This window comes from Mustelus asterias, chromosome 19, assembly GCF_964213995.1.
Source record: "Mustelus asterias chromosome 19, sMusAst1.hap1.1, whole genome shotgun sequence".
Classification (NCBI taxonomy): domain Eukaryota; kingdom Metazoa; phylum Chordata; class Chondrichthyes; order Carcharhiniformes; family Triakidae; genus Mustelus; species Mustelus asterias.
In genome coordinates this window covers 25616582-25628862 of record NC_135819.1, presented here as the reverse complement: position 1 = coordinate 25628862, position 12281 = coordinate 25616582, and the positions used below count along the sequence as shown (strand labels likewise).

The following is a 12281-nucleotide window of genomic DNA, read 5'->3' as shown; positions in this document are numbered from 1 at the left end:
AACATAGAACAGTACAGCACAGAACAGGCCCTTCGGCCCACGATGTTGTGCCGAGCTTTATCTGAAACCAAGATCAAGCTATCTCACTCCCTATCATCCTGGTGTGCTCCATGTGCCTATCCAATAACCGCTTAAATGTTCCTAAAGTGTCTGACTCCACTATCACTGCAGGCAGTCCATTCCACACCCCAACGACTCTCTGCGTAAAGAACCTACCTCGGATATCCTTCCTGTATCTCCCACCACGAGCCCTATAGTTATGCCCCCTTGTAATAGCTCCATCCACCCGAGGAAATGGTCTTTGAACGTTCACTCGATCTATCCCCTTCATCATTTTATAAACCTCTATTAAGTCTCCCCTCAGCCTCCTCCGCTCCAGAGAGAACAGCCCGAGCTCCCTCAACCTTTCCTCATAAGACCTACCCTCCAAACCAGGCAGCATCCTGGTAAATCTCCTCTGCACTCTTTCCAGCGCTTCCACATCCTACTTATAGTGAGGTGACCAGAACTGCACACAATATTCCAAATGTGGTCTCACCAAGGTCCTGTGCAGTTGCAGCATAACCCCACAGCTCTTAAACTCCAACCCCCTGTTAATAAAAGCTAACACACTATAGGCCTTCTTCACAGCTCTATCCACTTGAGTGGCAACCTTTAGAGAACCTTTATGGACCCCAAGATCTCTCTGTTCCTCCAGTCTTCAGAACCCTACCTTTGACCCTGTAATCCACATTTAAATTAGTCCTACCAAAATGGATCACCTCACATTTATCAGGGTTAAACTCCATTTGCCATTTTTCAGCCCAGCTTTGCATCCTATCTATGTCTCTTTGCAGCCTACAACAGCCCTCCACCTCATCCACTACTCCACCAATCTTGGTGTCATCAGCAAATTTACTGATCCACCCTTCAGCCCCCTCCTCTAAGTCATTAATAAAAATCACAAAGAGCAGAGGACCAAGCACTGATCCCTGCGGCACTCCACTAGCAACCTGCCTCCAATCCAAAAATTTTCCATCCACCACCACCCTCTGTCTTCGATCAGACAGCCAGTTACCTATCCAATCGGCCAACTTTCCCTCTATCCCACACCTCCTCACTTTCATCATAAGCCGACCATGGGGGACCTTATCAAACGCCTTACTAAAATCCATGTATATGACATCAACTGCCCTACCTTCATCAACACACTTAGTTACCTCCTCAAAAAATTCCATCAAATTTGTGAGGCACGACTTGCCCTTCACGAATCCGTGCTGACTATCCCGGATTAATCCACATCTTTCTAAATGGTCGTAAATCCCATCTCTAAGGACCTTTTCCATCAATTTACCAACCACCGAAGTAAGACTAACCGGTCTATAATTACCAGGGTCATTTCTATTCCCTTTCTTAAACAGAGGGACAACATTCGCCATTCTCCAGTCCTCTGGCACCATCCCCGTGGACAGCGAGGACCCAAAGATCAAAGTCAAAGGCTCTGCAATCTCATCCCTTGCCTCCCAAAGAATCCTAGGATACATTTCATGAGGCCCAGGGGACTTATCGACCTTCAGTTTATTCAAAACTGCCAGGACATCCTCCCTCCGAACATTTATTTCCTCCAGCCTATTAGCCTGTAACACCTTCTCTTCCTCAAAAACATGGCCCCTCTCCTTGGTGAATAGTGAAGAAAAGTATTCATTCATCACCTCGCCTATCTCTACTGACTCCATACACAAGTTCCCACTACTGTCCTTGACCGGCCCTAACCTCACCCTGGTCATTCTTTTATTCCTCACATAAGAGTAAAAAGTCTTGGGGTTTTCCTTGATCGGACCCGCCAAGGACTTCCCGTGTCCCCTCCTAGCTCTCCTAAGCCCCTTTTTCAGCTCATTCCTTGCTAACTTGTAACCCTCAATCGAACCATCTGAACCTTGTTTCCTCATCCCTACATAAGCTTCCCTCTTCCTTTTCACAAGACATTCCACCTCTTTCGTGAACCATGGTTCCCTCACTCGGCCATTTCCTCCCTGGCTGACAGGGACATACCTATCAAGGACACCCAGTATTTGTTCCTTGAAAAAGTTCCACTTTTCATTAGTTCCTTTCCCTGACAGTTTCTGTTCGCAACTTATGCCCCCAAATTCTTGCATAATCGCATCATAATTACCTCTCCCCCAATTGTAAACCTTGCCCTGCCGTACGGCCCTATCCCTCTCCATTGCAATCACCAAAGACACCGAATTGTGGTCACTATCTCCAAAGTGCTCTCCCACAACCAAATCTAACACTTGGCCCGGTTCATTTCCCAGTACCAAATCCAATGTGGCTTCACCTCTTGTCGGCCTATCCACATATTGTGTCAGGAAACCCTCCTGCACACACTGCACAAAAACTGCCCCATCTGAACTATTTGACCTACAAAGGTTCCAATCAATATTTGGAAAGTTAAAGTCACCCATGACAACTACCCTGTGACCCCCACACATATCCATAATCTGCTTAGCAATTTCTTCCTCCACATCTCTATTACTATTTGGAGGCCTATAATAAACTCCTAACAACGTGACCGCTCCTTTCCTATTCCTCACCTCAGCCCATATTACCTCAGTGTGCAGATCCCCCTCGAAGTGCCTTTCTGCAGCCGCTAAACTATCCTTGATTAACAATGTGATTCCACCACCTCTTTTACCACCTTCCCTACTCTTACTGAAACATCTATACCCCGGAACGTCCAACAACCATTCCTGTCTTTGTTCTACCCACGTCTCCGTAATGGCCACAACATCGTAGTCCCAAGTACCAATCCACGTCCCAACTTCATCTACCTTGTTCGGGATGCTCCTTGCATTGAAGTAGACACACTTCAACCCACCTTCCTGTCTACCGGTACCCACCCTTGACCCTGATACCTTCCCCAATACCTCACCACCCTCACTGACCTCTGGACTACAACTCCTTTTCCCACTCCCCTGACAAATTAGTTTAAACCCCCCTGAAGAGCCGTAGCAAATTTCCCTCCTAGGATATTGGTGCCCCTCTGGTTCAGGTGCACGCCGTCCTGTTTGTACAGGTCCCACCTTCCCCAGAATGTGTTCCAATTATCCACGTATCTGAAACCCTCCCTCCTACACCATCCCTGCAACCACATGTTTAACTGCACTCTCTCCCTGTTCCTCATCTCGCTATCACGTGGCACCGGCAACGTACCAGAGATGACCACATGTTTTGTCTTGGCTCTCAGCTTCCAGCCCAGCTCCAGAAATTCCTGCTTTAAATCCCCGTCCCTTCTCTTACCTATGTCATTGGTACCAATGTGTACCACGACTTGTGACTGTTTCCCCTCCCCCTTCAGAATCCGGAAAACACGGTCTGAGACGTCACGGACCTTGGCATCCGGTAGGCAACATACCATCCGTGAGTCTCTTTTGCTGCCACAGAACCTCCTATCTATCCCTCTAACTAACGAGTCCCCAATAACTATTGCCCTCCCGCTCTGCCCCTTACCCTCCCGAGCCACAGAGACGGACACAGTGCTGGAGATCCTCTCACTGCGGCTCACCACTGGTATGTCATCCCCCTCAACCGTATCCAAAGCGGAATACTTGTTGCTAAGGGGAACGACCACCGGGGATCCCTGCACGGACTGCTTCCTCCCAGCCCCTCTCACCGTCACCCATCTGTTTTCATTCCTCGGAGTAACTGTATTCCTAAAGCTTCTGTCTATGGCCACCTCTGCGTCCCTAATGATCCTAAGTTCATCCAACTCCAGCTCCAGTTCCCTAACACGGTTTTGGAGGAGCTGCAGATGGGTGCACTTCCCACAGATGTAATCAGCAGGGACACTGTCGTGGTCCCTCACCTCAAACATACTGCAAGAGGAACATAGCACTGCCTGCACACCCATCCCCTCTAGATACCTTGCCAGTACCAGGTAGAAACAGCAAAAATGAATTAAACTCACCCCTGCTCGCCCTGTCCCCCGAAGCCCTGTGAGCCAAAGCCTTATAGCTCACACTCTGCTTCCCACTCACTCCACTGCCCGCTCCCGACGCTGCCCGCTGTATACTGCAGCCTACCTTTTATACTTCGCGCGCTTAAAAAACCCTTCCCAGACTCCTTAGCAGCCCACTTCGAGATTTCACTTTAAACTTAAAATATTACTTCAAAAGTAAAGGCCAAACTAAATAAGGAAACTAAAATTCAAAAAGACAAGTCCTGGATTGAGAGGAAAGTGAAACGTGTAGTTAACAGCTTTATAACAGGAGTAGTTGGAAGATAATTTACCTCAGTTCCCGGGAGCTGACAACCATCTGAAACTCGACCATACGGAAGACATTATGGATAGCACGTGCGGCCAAAACTTGCCTCATTGTCTCATAGATCAACTCATCACTCTGATCAGTTCTGGCTTCTATGGAGCCTAAAAACCTGACTGTAAACACTTGGTGCAGAAGCAAATCTGTAAAAAAAAGTTAAATGCTAAATGTGTTAGAATATTGGTGCTACAAAGCTTAGTATCAATCTCATTCCACAATTTCCATACGCGTTTGCATCTAAAGGGAAATCTAAATTAAGGGCTTCAATTATGACCGTGATACTCAATATAATACACGGCAAAACATTAGCAAGAATGTTACCATTTTGAGTGCAGGCCCTTCAGAACAATGATCTTCAATGATCAATCATATGATTTACACTCCCAGAAGACAGAGTCTATGTGAACTCAAAACAGTGTCACTGCCCTTGCTGGTTCACTATCAGTAAAATAGCGGAATAATCTTCCAACCCAACCTGGAGACTGTCCGATTCCAACCAGCAGACCTTCCATCTGAATTTAACCGGAAAACTTTCCATCTAATTCTAACCTTGCAGTGAGGCACCTCTTAGTTTACCCCTGGGTGCTTTGTTTCAGTGTACTAGTTACAGGTTTAAGATCAGCCTTAGATACTCTCAGGTATGTCAGTATACGGTACTTTGTAAGTGGTTCCTGTGCCTTACTCTCAGGAATGTCTAATTATATTGTAATGAACCCTGAGGCCCCTTTGTGATTTGAACTGGCTTTCATGTTTCTACATATGAGCCTGCACCCACTTCTCCAACCTTCCAAAAAACAAATGGCAAACATAGAGACAAGGCCTGATTGTGAATCAGTAAGCGAGTTTGTTTTACAGAAAGTAAACAGACTGCTACCTCCACGCTCAACTACTCCAATGCTCCCCGATCAGTCTTCCACCTTCTGTGAACTTGACCTCATCCAAAGGTTTGCTGCCCATATTCTAACTTGCACCAGTCCCAGACACTCATGTACTTGCTGACCTAAAGTGGGCCCTGATCTGGCAACAACTTAAATTCAAAGTTCTCATGTTCATGGTCAAATCACTCCATGATCTTGCTCCTCCCTATCTTTGTAACCTCTCCTGCCCTGTACTCCTTTGGGAAATCTGTGGTCCTCCAACTCTGGCATCTCATGCACACTCCCTTCAACTCACCAATGTTGGCTATGAGGGCGATTTTACCATTCTATTTCTAAGTGCTGGGCGGACATGAAACTGGGAGAGTTTCAGATCTGTCTTTTGGGTTTCAGGCCCCCCATATGCACTCTGCCTGAAAAATTCTGAGCGAGCCTGTTGCTCGCTGCCGAAGCCTGTAGGCGGGGCTTAACACGCTCAAAACCCTGCAGAGGGAGGTAGTGCACATGTGCAGACCTCTGATGCTGCACATGCGCATTAGCAGTAGCAGGGGTCTGACAGAAAACAGAGAGATGTCAGGCCCCTGCAAGTGCAGGCTGCCTGAAGCAGATCCCCCTTCCTGCAATTGCGGGGGCCCACGGCCCAAAATATAGCCCCCACCGACCCCCCTGTTGCCCAGACCGATTGCGGCCCCCCCCTTCCCTCACCGATTGCAGCCTCGCTGCCCTCCCCCACCGTTCGCTGCAGAGTGACAACGGGCCTCCCTCCTTCCCTCTCCCCACCGATTGCTGCAGAAAGCAGTGGGCCCCCTCCCCCCATTAACCCCTCCCCCATTATCCCCAATTCCAGGCACTGCCCGGCGGGAATTGCCCAGGTGCCAGTCAGGCACTGCCCAAGGGGCACCCCCCCATGTCCTCGGCCTCCCTGGGGGGCCTCAATGGCCTCCGGTTCCACCGGCGAGGTCAAGTCGACTGCTCCCCATTCATGGGGAGCATGTCTGTACCTCGCCGGCGAGAACCTTTCCTGGTGAGGTCATAAAGGGGAGCCCAGATGATTGAGCGCCGGGTTCGCTAAGCGGATGTTAAACAGCATTTAACATTAAAGTAAAAGTTTCTTTATTAGTCACAAGTAGGCTTACATTAACACTGCAGTGAAGTTACTGTAAAAATCCCCTAGTTGCCATACTCTGGCGGCGCCTGTTCGGGTACACTGAGGGAGAATTTAGCATGACCAATTCACCTAACCCACACATCTTTGCACAGTGGGAGGAAACAGGAGCACTCGGAGGAAACCCACGCAGACACAAGGAGAATGTGCAAACTCCACACAGACAGTGACCCAAGCCGGGAATCGAACCCAGGTCCCTGGAGCTGTGAAGCAGCAGTGCCACCGTGCCGCCCACGGTATATGGGCTGAAGTTAGAAATAAGAAAGGAGCGGTCAAGTTGTTAGGAGTTGTCTATAGGCCCCCAAATAGTAATAGAGATGTGGAGGAAGAAATTGCAAAGCAGATTATGGATAGGTGTGGAGGTCACAGGGTAGTTGTCATGGGTGACTTTAACTTTCCAAATATTGATTGGAACCTTCATAGGTCGAATAGTTCGGATGGGGCAGTTTTTGTACAGTGTGTGCAGGAGGGTTTCCTGACACAATATGTGGATAGGCCGACAAGAGGTGGAGCTACATTGGACTTGGTACTGGGAAATGAACCGGGCCAAGTGTTAGATTTGGTTGTGGGAGAGCACTTTGGAGATAGTGACCACAATTCGGTGTCTTTTGTTATTGCAATGGAGAGGGATAGGGCTGTACGGCAGGGCAAGGTTTATAATTGGGGGAGGGGTAATTATGATGCGATTAGACAAGAATTAGGGAGCATAAGATGGGAACAGAAACTGTCAGGGAAAGGCACAAATGAAAAGTGGAGCTTGTTCAAGGAACAAATACTGCGTGTCCTTGATAGATATGTCCCTGCCAGGCAGGGAGGAAATGGCCGAGTGAGGGAACCATGGTTCACAAAAGAGGTTGAATGTCTTGTCAAGAGGAAGAAGGAAGGTATGTAAGGATGAGAAAACAAGATTCAGTTGGGTCCATTGAGGGTTACAAGTTAGCGAGGTATGAGCTGAAAAAAGGGCTGAGGAGAGCTAGGAGGGGGCATGAGAAGTCCTTGGCGGGTCGGATCAAGGAAAACCCCAAGGCTTTTTACTCTTATGTGAAGAATAAAAGAATGACCAGAGTGAGGTTAGGGCCGGTCAAGGACAGTCGTGGGAACTTGTGCATGGAGTCAGAAGAGATAGGAGAGGCGATGAATGAATACTTTTCTTCAGTGTTCACCAAGGAGAGGGGCCATGTTTTTGAGGATGAGAGTGTGATATAGGCTGCTAGGCTGGAGGAGGCAAATGTTCTGAGGGAAGATGTATTAGCAATTTTGAAAAACCTGAAGGTCGATAAGTTCCCTGGGCCTGATGAAATATATCCTAGGATTCTTTGGGAGGCAAGGGATGAGATTGCAGAGCCTTTGGCTTTTATCTTTGGGTCCTCACTGTCCACGGGGATAGTGCCAGAGGACTGGAGAGTGGCGAATGTTGTTCCTCTGTTCAAGAAAGGAAATAGGAATGACCCTGGTAATTATAGTCTTACTTCAGTGGTCGGTAAGTTAATGGAAAAGGTCCTGAGGGATAGGATTTACGACCATTTAGAAAGATGCAGCTTAATCCGGGATAGTCAACACGGATTTGTGAAGGGTAAGTCTTGCCTCACAAATTTGATTGAATTTTTTGAGGATGTAACTAAGTGTGTCGATGAAGGTAGAGCAGTTGATGTCATATACATGGATTTTAGTAAGGCGTTTGATAAGGTCCCCCATGGTCGACTCATGAAGAAAGTAAGGAGGTGTGGGATAGAGGGAAATTTGGCCGATTGGATAAGTAACTGGCTATCTCATAGAAGACAGAGGGTGGTGGTGGATGGAAAATTTTCAGACTGGAGACCAGTTACCAGCGGTGTACCACAAGGATCAGTGCTGGGTCCTCTGCTATTTGTGATTTTAATCAATGACTTGGAGGAGGGGGCTGAAGGGTGGATCAGTAAATTTGCGGATGACACCAAGATTGGTGGAGTAGTGGATGAGGTGGAGGGCTGTTGTCGGCTGCAAAGAGACATTGATAGGATGCAGGGCTGGGCCGAAAAATGGCAGATGGAGTTGAACCCTGATAAGTGCGAGGTGATTCATTTCGATAGGACAAATTTGAATGTGGATTACAGGGTCAAAGGTGGGGTTCTGAGGAATGTGGAGGAACAGAGAGATCTTGGGGTTCATATCCACAGATCTCTGAAGGTTGCCACTCAAGTGGATAGAGCCGTGAAGAAGGCCTATAGTTTATTAACAGGGGGTTTGAATTTAAGAGCCGTGGGGTTATGCTGCAACTGTACAGGACCTTGGTGAGACCACATTTTTAATATTGTGTGCAGTTCTGATCACCACACTATAAGAAGGATGTGGAAGCATTGGGAAGAGTGCAAAGGAGATTTACCAGGATGCTGCCTGGTTTGGAGGGTAGGTCTTATGAGGAAAGGTTGAGGGAGCGGAGGAGGATGAGAGGCGACTTAATAGAGGTTTATAAGATGATGAGGGGGATAGATAGAGTGGACGTTCAGAGACTATTTCCTTGGGTGGATGTAGCTGTTACTAGGGGGCATAACTATAAGGTTCGTGGTGGAAGATATAGGAGGGATGTACGAGGTAGGTTCTTTACTCACAGAGTGGTTGGGGTGTGGAATGGACTGCCTGCTGTGATAGTGGAGTCGGACACTTTAGGAACTTTCAAGCGGTTATTGGATAGGCACATGGAGCACACTAGAATGATAGGGAGTGGGATAGCTTGATCGTGGTTTCGGAAAAGGTCGACACTACATCGTGGGCCGAAGGGCCTGTACTGTGTTGTACTGTTCTATGTTCATGTCAATGTATGCAAATTACTTTGTATCCTCAATGAAAAATATACAACCACATCAGGATCAGTGTTAGTCCAAGGGATACGGGGCTGGCTCAGAGTTCGCTAAAGGGATACAGGGTCCTGTCAGAGCAATATAAAGGGATGCAGGACAATTATCAGTGTAAATTATAGGAATATAGAACCATATCTGGCTAAATTAAAGGGACTAAGCTATTTCAGATTTTGTTTAAAAAGAGAGAAACTTGTAGTCACTTGGTAGTACACAAGCTGAATATTGTTGAAGCTTTGCTTCCTGTACTCACCTTGACAAATGCAAGAAGGCCAAATTTCAAACTATCACATCAATTTATGCTACATGAGAAAAGGGTTGGCAAGTCAACACTAACTTCTTTTTCTTTTTATTCTTTCTTGGGGTGTGGGCATTGCTGGCAAGGCCAGCATTTATTGGACATCCCTTACTACCATTGAGTTGAGTGGCTCGCTAGGCCATTTCAGAGGGCAATTAAGAGTCAACCACATTGCCGTGAATCTGGAGTCACATGTAGGTCAGACCAGGTAAAGGCAGCACATTTCCTTCCCTAAAGGACACTAGTGAGCCAGAATGGTTTTTACAGCAATCAACGAGAGTTAGTTGGTCACCATTACTGAGACTAGCTTTCAATTCCAGATTTATTAATTGAACTTAAATTCCAGCAGCTACTGTGGTGGGATTTGAACCCATTACAGCATTAGCCTGGGCCGCAGGATTGCTACCCAGTGACACTGCCACTACGCCACCATTGGCCCCAATGATTGGCTGAAGGGTTGCCATGGAGAAAGCAATGGGGAAACTAAAGGCTCACAAGCTCCCGGGTAATACACCATAACTGCTAGGTTTGGACATATTATTTTTGCTTATAGAGAATGAGTCCCTGCACAGTCAAACACATAATGTGGCTCTTTTATGCTAGTTAAAAGCAACATACATTCATACGCAGGGACCCTTTGACTCACCAAGGCCCCCAGAGCAGACCTTGCAAACCTGAGACCTCTACCACCTAGGAGGGCAAGAGCAGCAGATACCTGGCAAGGCCCCACTTGGGAGGTTTCCAAGTCACTTACTATCCTGACTTGGAAATATATTGCCATTCGTTCACTGTCGTTGGGTCAAAATCCTGGAACTCCTGCCCTAACAACACTGTGGGTGTACAAAATGATGTGGAGATGCCGGCGTTGGACTGGGGTGAACACAGTAAGAGTTTTAACAACACCAGGTTAAAGTCCAACAGGTTTATTTGGTAGCAAATACCATTAGCTTTCGGAGCACTGATCCTTCGTCAGATGGAGTGGAAATGTGCTCTCAAACAGTGCACAGAGACACAAAATCAAGTTACAGAATACTGATTAGAATGCGAATCCCAACCCAACAGTTTGCTACCAAATAAACCTGTTGGACTTTAACCTGGTGTTGTGAGACTTCTTACTGTGCTAACCCCAGTTCAACGCCGGCACCTCCACATCATATCCTCCTGCACCAGAAGGTCTTACAATTATTTCCATTATTTCTTCTCATCTGAATGTTTTACAACTCGGAAAGCTGGCTTTCATCAAGGTTGAGGTCTCAGAGAAAATTCCGACAGCGCTGGAAACATTGTACATGGCCATCTGAGACAGAGTTTAGTTCAGGAGATTTAGCATACAATGAAAAGTAAGGTTACAAAGAATGGAGAGGCCCTGGTAAAGTAATAGATCAGGATGGCAAGACAGTACCTATCAAACATTGCAATCAAATTATTATGGTGCATTCCTCACAATTTTATACAAAATCTCAGATTTTGAGCAGCTGATAGAAGTAAACAAGCACTTTAAAGAGAGGTGTCTGGGGGTCCTGATGAACAGAGTGCTGTAGGTCAAGGGTTGGATAGTGAAATGTGAGTGATTATGACACACAGACAGACCCATCACACCCAAAAGACAACTGTTCAGAGTGTATACTCCAGAGGGGTCTAAGAATGAAGGGATGTACAATTGTGAAACATGGATTAAATATTAGATAAATGTTCATGGCCAAGAAGTAGGGTTCATGAATTGGTAGAATGGAGTGAAGGAGTGCAGTAAGAAAATGTAAATACTGATAGTAGGTTTGGAAGTGACTCTTGTGTCATAAAATGATCAGATACCGGGGAAAGGGAACACTTTGGACAAATATAAAATTGAAAGTAGTTGAACAGACTGGACAATGAAATAAAGGCCACAGAACAGTTTGGAATAGACTAAAGCAGAAATCCTTAAGATCGGGAAACTTTGGTAGTTGTCAATAAATTTGGGAATAAACTAAGAGAGGCCGGAAAAGAGGAAATAGATAGTTGGACAGAGTTTGGAAATTATTCTGAGATACCAGATAAGGGGCAACCAGCTGTGTCACATAGGTGGGTTTGTACTGAAGAAGTCTTTGTGGATAGGCTAACGTGAGGTGAGGCTGGTTTTGAAGAGTGATAAAGATGTTAGAGTGGACATTCCCACAGCTGCAAAAGCAACGCAAACTCTTTTTGGCTCTTTCAGTCACAGATTCATTGGGGGCCGGGGAGGGGGCTGCAGGGGGGGCTATGAGAAATGATTGAAGTTCAATCAATTGACAGAAAAGTCCCATTTCTGCAGGGCAATAATCTTCACAGAATTGTTTTTGAAACCTCTCAACATCGCAAAAATGCAGACTATGGAAACGACTGTGTGGTTAGCACTGCTGCCTCACAGCGCCCGGGTTCAATTCTGGCCTTGGGTGACTGTCCGTGTGGGATTTGCACATTCTCCTCGTGTTTGCATGGGTTTCCTCCGGGTGCTCCAGTTTCTTCCCATACTCCAAAGATGTGCAGGTTAGGTGGATTGGCCATGCTAAAACTTCAGTGATAAATAGGAGTTACAGCATCTGGTAGAAGCGGCTGAGGGACTTCACTGGTGCATTCTGGGAGAAGTTGGTCCAGCAACATCTACCAAGAAGTGGGAAGTGGAAGATCTGGTGTCAAGGAGCGGTAAACCCGAAACATTACATTAGTGTTTCCCTCCCTCCCTCCTTCAACCAAAGAAAAAAGGCCACTGTGAGAAGGTAAAAATGAAGGTAAGAGTTTTATAAATTTTCTTAAATAATTTAATTGGTGCTAGGAATGTCAGTCAGTGGG

The 12281-nt window shown here is 46.6% G+C and overlaps 1 protein-coding gene across 1 annotated transcript in view; it reads right to left on the bottom strand.

Moving 5' to 3' along the window:
- appl2 (adaptor protein, phosphotyrosine interaction, PH domain and leucine zipper containing 2) overlaps positions 1–12281 on the bottom strand; it is a 230723-nt gene that overhangs the window by 28527 nt on the left and 189915 nt on the right. Inside the window, exon 17 of the mRNA XM_078235147.1 lies at positions 4270–4444. Within this exon, the coding sequence (XP_078091273.1) occupies positions 4270–4444 (175 nt within the window). The remainder of the gene's footprint in view (positions 1–4269; positions 4445–12281) is intronic.